The 14,738-nt window shown below is 35.1% G+C and overlaps 2 protein-coding genes and 1 long non-coding RNA gene across 7 annotated transcripts in view; all 3 read left to right on the top strand.

Moving 5' to 3' along the window:
• Positions 1 to 913: 913 nt before the first annotated feature.
• LOC105142097 (uncharacterized) lies at positions 914 to 10,258 on the top strand. Of its 5 annotated transcripts, none has more exons than XM_011049555.1 (14): positions 914 to 1,339; positions 4,214 to 4,333; positions 5,137 to 5,190; positions 5,298 to 5,399; positions 6,039 to 6,122; positions 6,203 to 6,321; positions 6,531 to 6,632; positions 7,052 to 7,168; positions 8,067 to 8,132; positions 8,298 to 8,364; positions 8,718 to 8,771; positions 8,883 to 8,972; positions 9,542 to 9,583; positions 9,758 to 10,258. In XM_011049555.1, exons 1-14 carry the CDS (start codon positions 1,322 to 1,324, stop codon positions 9,875 to 9,877), a joined length of 1,155 nt encoding a protein of 384 aa, XP_011047857.1. In that variant the 5' UTR covers positions 914 to 1,321; the 3' UTR covers positions 9,878 to 10,258. The 5 variants fall into 5 exon arrangements, 4 of the variants coding, with proteins under 4 accessions (XP_011047857.1, XP_011047855.1, XP_011047856.1 ...); XR_845507.1 differs by lacking the exon at positions 914 to 1,339 and adding an exon at positions 1,832 to 2,184 and having other exon boundaries at positions 9,436 to 9,583; positions 9,758 to 9,814; XM_011049553.1 differs by lacking the exon at positions 914 to 1,339 and adding an exon at positions 1,834 to 2,184.
• LOC105142096 (uncharacterized) lies at positions 2,800 to 3,672 on the top strand. The gene is made up of 2 exons (XR_845506.1): positions 2,800 to 3,038; positions 3,096 to 3,672. It is a non-coding gene; the product is annotated as an uncharacterized LOC105142096 (long non-coding RNA).
• Positions 9,896 to 14,738, top strand: part of LOC105142150 (pentatricopeptide repeat-containing protein At1g10270-like) — a 15,189-nt gene continuing 10,346 nt past the window's right edge. The window contains 7 exon segments of the mRNA XM_011049660.1: positions 9,896 to 10,118; positions 10,811 to 11,420; positions 11,540 to 11,553; positions 11,556 to 12,056; positions 12,059 to 13,051; positions 13,262 to 13,573; positions 13,748 to 13,909. Coding sequence (XP_011047962.1) covers positions 9,896 to 10,118; positions 10,811 to 11,420; positions 11,540 to 11,553; positions 11,556 to 12,056; positions 12,059 to 13,051; positions 13,262 to 13,573; positions 13,748 to 13,909 — 2,815 coding nt within the window.

Genomic DNA, 14,738 nt, shown 5'->3' with positions numbered 1-14,738 from the left:
AAGTAACCACAATTACATTATTAAACAAGTCTAAATTGGTAAAAATATAACTAGGAAAAGATAATTAAAATTAAATTTTTTATATTTACAAAAAAAATCTCAATATCATATTGAAACTTAATATCATATGTATACATTTTATTCACATAATAAAAGAAAATCAGCATGGTTTTGAGAGTGGTTTTTCTCAATTTTAAATAAAATAATAATTAATTCTCTATAATTGTTTAGTGAGGTTTATTTCCAGTATTTATTTTTATGTTACAACAAGTTTTTAAAATATATTTAAAATTATTTTTTATTTTTAAAAAATATTAAATATATATTTTTAAAGTGTTTTTTATGATTTTAATTTTCACTTTTTATAATTATTGATTAATTAATTCAGTCGTGATTAGTCCTAGCTTTTCAAAATTAAAATATTATAGGAATCTTCATTGTGCAATATTATATGATTTCATTAATTTTGGATAATTGGCATGCTAATGCTAATTAATATGAAGAAAAACCATATGGGCTTGGGAGGCATTAATCATGACCCAATAAAAAACAATAAATAAAATTAAATGTTGCAAATCATAGAGCGTCTTAAAGGAGATATAATAAAAATCTTACAATAACTATTGCATATTATTAATAAATGAAAGAAATAAATGAATTTTTTTTTTTTTAAGTTGATTGATAGAGGTTTTATCAATTTAGGATCAATATTTCCTCCTTTAAAGTTTTTTTTAGTGTATATTTAATAATATAGTACATAGTAATTTTTAAGAAATAATTTTATTTTCACTACTAAGATATTAATATTATTAAGATATATTTTAAAAAGTATTAATTTAATATATTTTTTGTGCACTTTCTCTCCTTTTCAGGAATAACTTATTTTAAGTTGGAGAACTAACTTATTGTAAGTTACGCACTTCCCCACTCTCCCTACATTTTCTCCTCCCTCTCTAGCATGTCCGTGTTCTTGCCCTTTCCATAATTTGTGTCTCTCACCAAGTACTCTCTCAGCTCCTGTGTCCTCCCTTGCTTGGGCTTAACAATTATGGTGTCGTTCGTGGAAGGAAGATGTTTGGGAGTTTGACAAAATGTTTGTTTTTGGTGGGTTTTGGCTTCTTTTTGCCTTTTCTGCTTTACTTTCTCTAATCAACTTTCCTTGAGACTCTTTGCTTTACCCAACTACAGAGCTCTTCATTTTCATGTTTATCAATATTTATAACCAAGAAATACAAAAAGGGTCTCCTCCGTTTCTTTCCATCTTTTCTGGGGCATCTTCTGTCTCTGACACCGCGCTGCTTCTCATTTTTGTTCCAGCCAAATGAAGGCTTCTAACTGTGTAAGCTCACTCTTTCTCTCACATGCATAGTCTGGTGGGTTTTGGGATGATTTTTGTGATCCGTTTCCGTTCCCTTTTCCTTTTCGTTTAAATTATTGATCTTTAGTGGTTGTGAGCTTGACTTGTTGCATTTTTTCTCTCCCTCTCTCTCTAAATAAATCTTTTTATACGTTTATGTTTGTTTAAATGGGAAAGTATGAGTTCTTCACGTCTTTTCTTTCCCTTCTGTTTGGTTGCCGAGGAAGAACCAGAGGAACTTTCAAACTTTGGGGTCTCATCCCATGTGTTTATTTCTCTTTTCTAGACTTAAAAAATTGTGACTTTAGTTTGTGTTTGCATGAGAAACGTTCATCTCAGGATCCCTTGGAAAACGTTTCAATTTTTTATTCTCTTTTTGAAATCAAATTGAACTTTCAAGTTCAAATTTTATTTTATTGGCTTTCCAAATAATAATAATAATAAAGCTAGACCTTGCTTTTATAGCCATAATTGAAGAGGTTTTGCTGGCAATCCTCTCTATCCCTTTAGTATCGTGGAAGGAGTGGATGCTTGAATTCGAACATTTACTTCACAGGACTTGTGATCTCATGAAGGGCTTTAAAGTGTTCGTTCATATGTTCAATTGTCTAAACTTTGTGCCATAACTGACTCGTGTGACAATTTCAAAATTTGACCAAAAGTCGTGGCCTTTAGCTGCTCAGTTTTCATCAGAAATAATTGAAATGATGATATTTGCAATACGGGTTTAAACTTTGGAAATCAGTTCTTTTCTACTTTAATTTGTCAAGATGAAGTTGTCTGTTACCTGTTTCTTACTCTCACCACCTGACCGTTTGTTTTACTTGGTAATAGTTCACGATATGATTTTTTTTTTTCCAGCAGTGAATTCTTTGTTAATATTTCATGAGTGGTTGGTCTTTTTCTTGAGGATGGCTTTCTGAACGCTTTAAGTTGTTGATTGTTTGGTTATGAAGGAGGGCTTTTCTTTTCCTTCTACTTTCAATTTTCCGGCGGTGGCAAAATAGCATGGGAGATATTCAGAGGTCACCAGATCCTCAAGATGTTTCTATTGATTGTTTTGTGACAAGTAGTCTCAATCAGTACTGATCCTATTGATTTTTATATTTGGATGCTGATGTTATCCAGCGGGTTTGGTTAAAGCAGTCAATTTTGTTTTGTTTTACTTTATCATAATTATGGTGGGATAAATGGAAATGGATGGATGACCCTTTTGTTTGGAAATTGAAACATCTTTTCTGTGACCTTTTGTTTGGTTGCTGAGAAAAAGAGGAGATGCAGAGAGCGTTAAAAATCTTGGTCTCTCAGGTTTATTATTTGTGATTTAAATGTGGAATTTTTATTAGAGTGTTACTTTCTCTCTTATATCATGGTTGAGTGCAGAACATTTCAAGTTAGAGTTTCTATTGCTGTAGAACTTCATTTTTTATTTTTTTTGTTTCTTTACCTTAGTTTTAGCCAAAGTTGTTGCCGTTTCTTATATTAAAAAGAAAAGGTAAGAGGTCATTGTTTTCAAATTGTCTTGATGCTTGAATTGGGACTTATATTTTAATGATTGCACATAGGACTTGTGGTCTTTATTGAAGTTTACAGAGTTATGTGTTCAATCCTCTAAACTTTTTCTATAACTGATTGTGAGACAATTTCAAATCTTGACAGAAATACTTTGTGTAGCTATTCAGTTTCTGACAGATATTGTCGAGGAATAAACCACAACAGTAATATGTGCAATGCTAAGGTTACGGGTGCAGTGTCTAGAAATTAAGCCACTGATTTAGAGTTTAGAACCACTGTTTCTCATTTGTTGCTAAAATGTTTGGTTGACGATGTGAAATTACATGTGATGTTTTCCTGAGACAAACTAAGTTTTGGATTTGAGGTTATATGTCCTACTTGACATCAACTCAAGATGTGATTTTATTTTTCTTTCTGTGAATTACTTCATTATATATTTCAGTGTTGGGAGTCAATGACTTGATGACTGCTTTCTTAAGTTGTTGACTATCTAGGTTTTATGTGGACTTCTTTTTTTTTTTCCGGGTCATGACCAAATACCACGAGAGACATACCACAACAGTAATATGTGCAATGCTAAGGTTACGGGTGCAGTGTCTAGAAATTAAGCCACTGATTTAGAGTTTAGAACCACTGTTTCTCATTTGTTGCTAAAATGTTTGGTTGACGATGTGAAATTACATGTGATGTTTTCCTGAGACAAACTAAGTTTTGGATTTGAGGTTATATGTCCTACTTGACATCAACTCAAGATGTGATTTTATTTTTCTTTCTGTGAATTACTTCATTATATATTTCAGTGTTGGGAGTCAATGACTTGATGACTGCTTTCTTAAGTTGTTGACTATCTAGGTTTTATGTGGACTTCTGTTTTTTTTTCCGGGTCATGACCAAATACCACGAGAGACATAAGGAGGTCACTCAAACCTCAATATGATTTTGGTTGGTCTTGCTTCTTAATATTGAAGCTGACTTGGTAGAATTTTGAGTATTGTATAGTTAGACTGTCCTCTAAGAAGCATATTGGTGAATGCATCAAACATGCCTGGAAGAGTGCTCATGATTATCAGACTTATAGAACTTCTTTTTTCATCAACTGAATCTTTGTTTTATGCGCCTCTTTTGCTTTTCTCAGCCATTTACAGCTCTGGTCCCATGAAACAAAATCAAACATGCCTGGAAGAGTTCATATGCTTATCAGACTTATAGAACTACTTTTTCATCTACTGAATCTTTGTTTTATGCACTTCTTTTCCTTTGCATGGACATTTACAGTCCTGCTCCCATGAAACAAAATGAGATTATAAGTTTTCATGTTTTCATGTTCCATTACCTTCTCAGGCTTCTGCACCACCAGATCCTAAGAAAGGATCATGCCTCTGCAGTCTCCTCATTGCAGTTTCTATGATATGTAGCATTTACTTTGTTGGTTCTGCATTTGTTGGGAAGCAGTACAAGGAAGTAAGTATCTCTTATGGTGGTGTTTTGTTAAAATTTACTTTTGTGAAATGATGGTGGCATGATCTTTTAAGAGGATTTTAATATTCTAGGGCAGAGCCTGAATGAGGTTTATTTACAAATAGAAGAGTGATTTTATGTTAGCTTTGTTCTTGAAATTTTAAGTGCCTTTTCTTCTGAGTTTCTACCTTCGTTTCGTCACATACAAAGTCACTATTCAATTGAATTTTTTTAGAAGTTGATTTTGATTAGTGCTTTTAGTTAGGGAAGTCAATTTCTACATGACAGACTGTCCTTTAAATGAAGAGACAAAATTATGTAATGAAGAATGAAATGTTGGGAAGAACAGAAACACTGGAAAATTAACTAAGGGGGATTTTCTGGTTATCTTGTCAATTTTTGTTTCTTTCATTTAATATGAAAGTTACTGGAAAATTAAGCAAGGGGTGTTTTCTGGGTATTTTAGCAATTGTTGTCTAGTTTATTTGAATTGGAAAGTTACTGCCGTGAGGTTCAGAATGAATGGTGTTATGTACATTGAAAGCCCCTGGGATATATGATTTTGGTATCGTAAAATCCAGGCTTGAACTGTGATCTTAAAATGAAATTGTATCTGGCCATTTGCAGACTAATGTAGTGTAGTGTGTCTGCTCTCGTTGGAGACTAACCAAGCTGTTCTTGACATAAAAGATTCAAGTGATTGAAATTTTACTAGCCTGTCCTTGATTTGTTTTGAACGTGTCAGATTTTTAGATGATCTAAAACGTACTTACAGGATGACCTTCTACTGGTATTCATCCATGCAGAGACTGAATGCATGGAAATTGATTGAGGCGGTGCAGAAATCTGATGAATGCAAGGTTTGTCTCTTTTAGAAAAAGCTTGAAATGAAAAGACATTTTAAAGATCTTAAAGTGGTTCATCAAGACTTGAATTTCTTTATGATTTCTATCTTTTTTCTGCTCAGGATCGTTGCAGGCCTTCTGGAAGTGTGTCATTGCCTCAAGGCATAGTTAACGAGAAATCTAACTATAAAATGCAGCCTTTATGGGGCTCTTCATTGAACGATGTAAGTAAATTCAATTCTGATGCTCAATATATTTGAGAAGGAACATTAGGTTCATCAGATTGGTTACTGGGTGCAAGGAACCTCATCTTCATCAAAGTCTTTAAGTTCTGCAGGTCATTTATATAATAGTTTTCTAGCTCATAACAATTACATTTGCATCACATTACTCAGAATGGTAATGGTGTTGTTCCTTTACATGTGAAGCGTGATTTGGTAGACATTGAAGATATAACATTGCATCATAGACCAGGGATAGGATAACATGAACTATTCTAAGTTTTATTAGTACACTGCAAAAACAAGCAATATGCTCCGTGTTGACTTACACTATCTTAAACTATAGTTAATTGTTTTTTTTGTTTCCTAAAAAAAAGGTTAGTCTACTCTTTCAGACAAGATTTGACACATGAACTTGAGTACATACAGCATTCAAATATGTGGATATGGTCTTCATTAGATTGATTGAAAATGTAGTCTTTGAATTAATTTGTAAAGTTGGTGTAGATTTAAAATCCAAATGAGTATTTTATTCTACTAGTCCAGAACTAGACAGAATCAACTTTCAGAAATGGTTTCTTGTATTCCCTGATGGAAACCTTTCCCATCTTTCCTTATCGAGTATGGCATTGTTTTTTCCAGGACAATCCACAACCTTTAGCGAGCTTGCTAGCAATTGCAGTTGGAATAAAGCAAAAGGAAATAGTGGACCGAATTATTACAAAGGTGGCTACCAATCTTGATATATTGTTGGTGTTCAAATATCTAGTGCATATTTGTACTTGATATATATATTTTTCCTGCAGTTTCCTTTAAGTGATTTTGTTGTGATGCTTTTTCATTATGATGGTGTTGTGGACAAATGGAGAGATTTATCATGGAGTGACAGTGCCATCCATGTATCTGCAGTAAATCAAACAAAATGGTAAGCTTGATTCATCCCAAATTGATGTTTCCTTGAATCACAAATGGAATTGGTCATGTGCACACAGATTGGCACATATATGTTTATATGCATTTGCAGGACACACTGCCATGCATTTGTTCATGTTGATGTGCACGTGTGTATTTAAATATTGTTTATACCATCTCATATCATCCATCCTTAGATGAACAGTTACTTCGATTGCACAGGTGGTTTGCTAAGCGTTTCCTGCATCCTGATATAGTTGCTGAATACAATTATATATTTCTTTGGGATGAAGACCTTGGAGTTGAGAATTTTAATCCAAGACGGTAAGCATTCTTGGAAATGAAAAGTGGTACTGTGTCTCCATTTTGTTTCCTAAAAACGGTATCCCAATGTTTACTAACTACTACTTGGATGGCCATCTTCAATGGTCATGGTGCCCATGCTTTTTAACATACGAGTTAAATATTCACATCTAGTGAAATTCTCAAAAACAGTGAAAGCTCCTTGTCTGGATGCATTTTTCCTGTCACGCATGTTATTTTCTTGTTGTAATGGAAAAGGAGTCTTTTCACTACTGAATGCCCTTGCTGACTTAGGTCAAACAAGTTAAACATCTTAAATACCTAGTGATATAAGCTGACGAGCACTTCTATTTTCTTCTTTTCCTTTTTGAATAGGACTACAAGTGGTTTTGTGGATTGTGATTTCATCAAAAGTATCACACATGTTAAATTCATTGCAGATATCTGTCAATTGTTAAAGAGGAGGGACTAGAAGTATCACAGCCAGCACTTGATCCTGCTAGATCTACCATTCATAATCCAATTACTACACGTACAAGGAACTCCAGGGCGCATAGGTTTGTGTAAATTGGAATAAATTCCTTTATGGAATGATTTAAATGGTTGCACTGATCATTCTAGCTATTGTATGCCATCAAATTCTGTTGAGCAGATGAAGAGCATTGCAATGGAGTTTACTTGGATACGAACATTTTAATAAAATTCTTCTTGGCATCTTTGTTTGTGAAGAGCTTTTATTGTTACTATCCAAGACCTTCAAGCACACTCAAAACTGAAATTACTAAGAATGTAAAAGCATTACTAGTTGAATCAAACACAAATTTTGCTTGAACTAATCCAATTCTGTTTCAGCTACCTACTTTTCTAGGTTATCCAGTAATCAACCATTGTGAATTTGTGGTAATGAAGTTGACTATTAAGATGTGAAGTATTTCTTCTCTTCTTAAAATTTCTTCCTTCTGTTTGGGCTGTTCTTTTCCCTGGTCAGATTGTTTTAAATAATTGGAATATCTGTGAAAGGTGCAGTCATTTAATCTTCTAATGCTTACTTCTACCTGTCTATGAGAATTCATAATAGTAGGTCCAGGGCTCTTTAAGGTTTAGGAGCATGCCAACACTGAAAATTATTCCAGGGTATTGTAGGAATTAGAGAATCATCATAATCTGTTTGGCTCAGCTTCATCATGAGACTGACAATTCTGACTCCATTGTGCGTTTAGCAATGAAATCTATTTTCTTCGCATTGTGATGGCTTTACGCATGTGTGCATCATGAATCCATAGGATATTTATCAAAGAAGGGGGATAGGGGAGCCTAGGCTTCTAGAAGAGAAGTCCTTGTAATCTGTGGTTGTTATTATTGTACTGTATGATTGTCCAGTATAGATGCTTTTCATTTCAGGAAATTAGTTGTGGATAGTGGATAGACTTCTATCTTAACTCTTTTATTCAACAGGAAAATATTGAAGCTCAAAGGCAACAGAAGGTGTTATAACAATAGCACTTTACCTCCGTGCACAGGGTAAATCTTAAATAATGACCAACTCTGTAGTTTGTAATTGCAATATCATTATAATTGTGAATTTTGTTGTAGAAGAGTAGCCTTTTTGTTGGAAAGAGATTTTTTTTAATTGAACAACAAGAAGTACACAGTGTTTATGTTGCAAAAAAAAATCTTTCTATGCAGATGGGTGGAAATGATGGCACCTGTCTTCTCAAAGGCAGCTTGGCGATGTACATGGTACATGATCCAGGTATCAAACCTTTGAATTATTGAATCTTTTCCATATCATGACAATGATGGGTGTGTTTGTGGCACTCAACCAAATCGTGAACTTCAGTAGTTAACAATTTCCAACAAATTGAAATCTTGACCACTTTGTCTCAGTAAGAAGAGGTATATTGCTAATTAGATTGAATGGATCCAAATAGAATGATGGTGTTCTTTATTTCTTAATCATTATGTTAGAGTAGAGTGCTTGCCCTTTAAATTTACATCCCATGCTTGGCTTGGCTGTGGAATTAATCACAATTTACTTTTGTGCTTTACAGATCAAGTAGTACCTAGCTGCTCCATCGTCTCTAATTTGCTTTTTAATCTTTGCAGAATGACTTGATTCATGCGTGGGGCCTGGATAGAAAACTTGGTCATTGTGCACAAGTAACCCTTTAATTCCTATTCATTTTGTGATTCCCTTGGTTTTGCTGCTTGTCAACAGAAAAAAAAAGGATCTTTTTGTTTGGTTATGGTAGTGATGTTTCTAGTTTTTAGGGTGACTGGACAAAAAATGTTGGCGTGGTTGATGCTGAGTATGTAGTTCATCTTGGTCTTTCGACCCTTGGCGTCTTTAATGGAAGTGAGGCAAGTATTTCTTATATTCCTTATGATAGCATAATTGTAGGAGTGGGATGCTATAACTGCTTATTCTTTCTTCTTGTTCTCTTCGTTCTTGGATTAATTAGCAAAGGCTAGTCTAGTCTTACAAACTCTTGTGGTTTGACAGTTGCTGCTTGTATTAGTTAGACCTTTGTGTGGTTTAAAGCCTCCTTTGATGCCGTGCTTTGGTGTGTTGTAATGTTGGTACATGAAATTATATTACACGAAACAAACATCATTGAATTCATCCAAAACAAGATTATAAATATTATATGATTAAAACATAATAGCAATCACCAGTTCAATAGGCTGGATAATCTGCTCCAATGATTTTGAACAAACCAGGATTTTCCATTGCACTGTACTATGAAGTTCATGCTGTTAAATTGTGATGCCCAGGTTCATTTTTCTTACAACTAATGCCCAAGTTCATTTTTCTTGCAAATAGTACTTTGGAAACACGGTAGCTTAATGGAGTTATCTGAGCTTTCTGTAATGACACACCAGGATTCTCTGCCAGCAAATTATGGCTGTTCATGTCTTGCATGTTGCAGGTACTACTGTCCGAGTCTGAGGAAGTTGATAGAAGACCCCAAGTATGCTGTTTTGTTTTTTTTTTTGCCTTGTTTAATTTAGTAGATTCGGTTTCTTTTTGATCAAATGAACTGCAGATCTTGCAAACTTAACTCTCCTCCTCCTCAATCTCTGTGCTCATTATATACTTTACTTACCTTCAACCATTTTACTTAGTGTGCTATTGTCTTGTGCAGGTGAGGACACAATCATATGTTGAGATGAATATCTTCCACAAGAGATGGGAAGATGCGGTGAATGAGGACAGATGCTGGGTTGATCCATATCAACAGTTCGCCAACCAAACCAGATACTGAACTGTGTTTATCAAGTGAATGTTAATGCTGACACATTTTCTTGGGGATGCAAGAAGATCTCTAAACAGCCAAGTCTCAGGCGTGATCGATGATCGGATCGGAAGAAACGGGGTGAATGTTTCGCAAGCCAGCATTGAAAGAGATTATTGCAACGTTATGATTCTTTGGTCTGTATCTTCCCCAGCTAAAAAAGGAATGGGTGATACACCCATTGTGTCAGTAGTGGTTTCCATAGATAGGGGTCTGATTCCTTAAATGGTGTAAATACTATTGGGTTTGGAGACTCTTACAGATTTGGTTTTGAAAGGAGTGGTTCTGGACACCTTTCTTGATGTATCTTGAGAATAATTTTTGATTTATTGAAATCTGTCTTCTTATTATCCAAGCTTTGTTCATCAATCCGTGTTAGACTTGGTTTTTTAATGAGATTCTTATTATCCAAGCTTTGTTCATCAATCTGTGTTAGACTTGGTTTTTTAATGAGATGTAATAAAATAAATTTTAAAAATAAAAAAATTATTTTAATATATTTTCAAATAAAAATTCTTTTAAAAAACAATTGCCAATAAATGTTAGAGACCAAGAAATTCTTTTTACAGCTAGATTCTATGAGAACTAAAATTTCAACTCATCATGTTTGAGCGTGTTTAAAATGAAAAAAAAATAATATTAAATTGATATTTTTTTAGGATTTTTTTTCGATAATTTTAATATATTAATATTAAAAATATAGAAATATAAAACATAAAAAATTATTTTTTTAAAATAATTTCCATCGTAATACCAAAACAAACAAGTTATTTATCGGCCTTTTGGGATTAGCTTTTTAAGGTTGCTCAAATATTAGTGTTATATGTATATATATTATAACAACAACCAAACACAGCCTAAATGACACCGTAAGCTGTTTCATTTCCAGGGGTTGATGTTAAGTCCTCACTACAGGGTTTAAGCCTTCAACCCTCTTCTCTTCTGCTTCGCACCACCCTTTCCCTAGTCTCTGCCACCAGTGTCATCTCCACCGCCACTTCCTCTTTCAAAAACACCAAAAGATTTCCCTCTATCTCCTCCTCCTCCTCCTCCTCCGCCGCTCCTCCGCCACTTCAACATTCAACAATCACCCTCTAATCCGTGCTTTTCACCACCTCAGTCTTTCTCCCCTCGATCATACCCCAAACCGTAGCCCTCCAATCTCGACCTCCCCACTCCTTCCACCGTCCCGCACATTCGCCTTCTCCTCCGCCGAAGAAGCCGCAGCAGATCGTAGGAAAAGAAGGCGTCGTCTTCGAATCGACCCTCCATTCCAAGCAATACAGAGCAAGCCCCCCCCTCCCCCACCTGACCCTAACGCTCCTCGCCTTCCTGACTCCACAAACGCGTTAACTGGACATCGCCTTAACCTTCACAATCGGGTCCAATCCCTAATCCGCGCTTATGATCTCGACACTGCTTCCCTTTTCGCTCGCAACTCTGTTTATTCCCGAACTCGCCCCACTGTTTTTACTTGCAATGCCATCATAGCTGCTATGTATCGCGCGAAAAGGTACATTCTTTGATACAGAGAAAACTAAATTATAGATTGTAGGCATTTCTGTTTTCTGTGAGTTATTGTTGTGAATGTAATTTGTGATGTTTAATGATTGTATTGTGATTGATATGCAGATATGATGATGCAGTTCGCTATTTAAATTCTTTTTTGAAAAACATAATATAGTGCCTAATGTTGTTTCTTATAATAATTTGATCAATGCGCATTGTGATGAGGGAAAAGTTGATTTGGGGCTTGAGATTTATAGGCGTATAACTGAGACAGCTCTGTTTTCACCGTCATCAGTGACCTATAGGCATTTGACTAAAGGGTTGATTGATGCTGGGAGGATTGAGGATGCCGTTGCTTTGTTGAGGGAGATGTTGGCTAAAGGGCATGGTGCAGATTCGCTGGTTTATAATAATGTTATCAAAGGGTTTTTGGAGTTGGGGAACTTGGAGAAGGCTAATGAGTTTTTTGATGAGTTGAAAGAGAGGTGCTTGGTTTATGATGGAGTGATTAATGCCACGTTTATGGATTGGTGGTTTAAGCAAGGGAAGGATAAGGAGGCTATGGGAAGTTACAAGTCGTGGCAGGTTAAGAATTTTAAGGTGGTGCCTGCTACTTGTAATACCATTTTGGAGGTTTTGGTTAATACGGGAAGAAAGAGGCTGCTTGTGCTTTGTTTGAGCATATGCTGGATAATCATACCCCACTGACTCACCAAGCGGTAAACTCTGATACTTTTAATATAATGGTGAATGAGTGCTTCAAGGAAGCAGGGTTTGAGGAGGCAATTCATACATTTAAACAGGTGGGGACAAAGTCAGGGTCTAAGCCTTTTCAAATGGATGTTGCGGGGTACAACAATATTATTACTAGATTTTGCGAGAATGGGGTGATGGAGCATGCGGAGGAGTTTTTTGCAGCATTGTTGGCCAAGTGCCTGACCCCTGATGTCGTGACTTTTAGGACTTTAATTAATGCATATTTAAAGAGGGAAGAAATTGATGATGTTTTGAGAATGTTCAATAAAATGGCAGATGCTGGTTTCAGAGTTGTGGCAAGCTTTGGGACTAGGGTATTTGGTGAGCTGATTAAGAATGGCAAGGAAGTGGAGTCTGCAGAGATTTTGACCAAAATGGGAAACAAAGATCCTAAACCAGACTCCTCAATCTATGATGTTGTGGTTCGAGGGCTTTGTAGTGCTGGTGAATTAGATGCAAGCAAGGATATGCTGGACCAAATGATTAAATACGGTGTTGGTATTCCACCTGCATCGAAGGAATTCTTAATTGAGGTTTTTGGAAATGCTGGACGGGCTAGTGAGATTAAGAGTGTTTTGGATGAAAGTAAGTGGATTAACATTTCAAGACCTGCTTATGCAAGACAGCCTCGAAGTCAACATGAAACTGCTCAAATGGCAAGTGGGCAGCCATTAGGGCCTTCACCAATGATGGGAAGATCAGTTTCAAGTGAACCTCAGATTGCAAGACCACAGTCCTTTGGTGTCCATCCAATGTCAAGACAAACAGAATTAGGATCTCCTCAGATGACAGGGCAGCTATCACTAGAATCTCATAATAGGCAACAGCCATCAGAATTCCTTAATATGGATCAACAACATCCATTGAGACCTTATCAAGGTAGTGGTTATCCAATGGAAGCTTTAAATGTTATTTTACTATGATCCGTTTTTTTTTCCCCTTTAAATCTTATTTTGCGTTCTACTTTATTCTTTTTTTTTTCCTTTAAATGTTTATAATAATTAACTTTTTTAAGCTGTAATTCTTTTGTTTTCTTTAAATCTCTTTGAATCCTGTTAATTCTGTTTCTTTAATCATTGATACGGGCAACTACAACGGCAGGGCAACAATCTTCATGGTCTTCTCAACATGAACCTGCTCAAATGGCAAGTGGGCAGCCATTAGGGCCTTCTCCAATGACACGAAGATCAATTTCAAGTGAACCTCAGATTTCAAGATCTGAGTCTTTTGGTGTCCATCCAATGTCAGGACAGACACAATTAGGATCTCCTCAGATGACAGGGCTGCCATCACTAGGATCTTATAATAGGAAACAACCATCAGAATTCCATAATATGGATCAGATACATCCATCGGGATTACGTGATATGGATCGGCAACCTCCATTAAGACCTTATCAAGGTAGTTATCATCCAATTGAAGCTTTAACTTCTATGATTCTACTTGATTTTGTTTTTCTTTAAATGTTTATAATAATAACTTCTTTTAAATTGTAATGCTTTTATCTTCTTTAAATCTCATTGAATCCTGTTCATCCTGTTCTTTAATCATTGATATGGGCAAGTAAAATGACAGGGCAACAATCTACATGGTCATTCCAAGCAGCAGGCCAGCATCCGTCATGGTCTTCTCAAACAGCAGGCCAGCATCCGTTATGGTCTTCTAAGACAGGACAGCATCCGTCATGGTCCTTTCACATGGGAGAGCAGCAGCCATCGTGGTCCTCCCAAACAGGATGTGAAGTTTTGAATAAATGAGTAAGAAAATACAATAAAACCTTTAATGACTTAAAGTATGGGTATAAATGAATAAGGGGTAGTGTAGTAATTTAATAAAACTTGATAAATATAAATAGAAAGTAAAAAAAAAAACAAAAGAAGAGATCTGAAATTTGAGATAGAATCGGCAAGAGAGAGAAGGGAGAAAGAAGAAAAAAAGAAAAGAGAGAAATTAGAAGAAAAATAAAAAGGAGTTGAAGGAAATAAGTTTAAAGGTAAGACTATGTGTAAATATATGTTAATTAAGTTTTAATTTCAGTTTTGATAAATGTTAGGGTTTTGAAAATTTGTGTTTTGGGTTAATTGATGAATTAAGTTGCATGTTATGAGTTGATTATTGTGGGTAATAGATTGTTAAGTTGAATTTGAGAAATTGTAGATAAAAATGCTGATTTTGAGTTATGATTTTTATTTGAATGGTGAATTTGTGTTAGAAATCAGGGGATAACACTAGGTAATCTGTGAAAATTCTGGGGTTTAGGTTGAAGATGAAGAAAATTCAATTTGGTCTCGCAATTTTGGAAAATTATAGTTTAGTCCCCAAACTTTGGAAAATTTACAGATTGGTCCCAGGAGCCTATTTCGAGATTCTGAACAGAAAAAAGGATAAATTATGGGCAGAATTCCTGTATAGTTATAAAATTTTAACACTTTTAATTTGGTCCTTCAATTTGACAAAAATTACCATTTAACCCTAAAAATTTGATAAAATTCTAGAATGGTCCCTGAAGTATAATGAGATGATTTGGACAAAAATAAAGATTGATTATGGTCAGAATTTCAGTATA

The sequence above is a fragment of the Populus euphratica genome, unplaced genomic scaffold (assembly GCF_000495115.2).
Source record: "Populus euphratica unplaced genomic scaffold, PopEup_1.0 scaffold268.1, whole genome shotgun sequence".
Lineage (NCBI taxonomy): Eukaryota > Viridiplantae > Streptophyta > Magnoliopsida > Malpighiales > Salicaceae > Populus > Populus euphratica.
The sequence above is the reverse complement of the archived record's forward strand: the minus strand, read 5'-3'. Positions and strand labels throughout refer to the sequence as shown.

What these genes read in the sequence shown, in the direction of transcription:
- LOC105142097 (XM_011049553.1), top strand. Translation starts at nt 2,128, where the DNA reads ATGAAGTTGTCTGTTACCTGTTTCTTACTCTCACCACCTGACCGTTTG. An exon ending in CTGACCGTTTGTTTTACTTG is followed by an intron (nt 2,185 to 4,213) that starts GTAATAGTTCAC and finishes TTACCTTCTCAG; the next exon opens with GCTTCTGCACCACCAGATCC. An exon ending in AACTTGGTCATTGTGCACAA is followed by an intron (nt 8,772 to 8,882) that starts GTAACCCTTTAA and finishes TCTAGTTTTTAG; the next exon opens with GGTGACTGGACAAAAAATGT.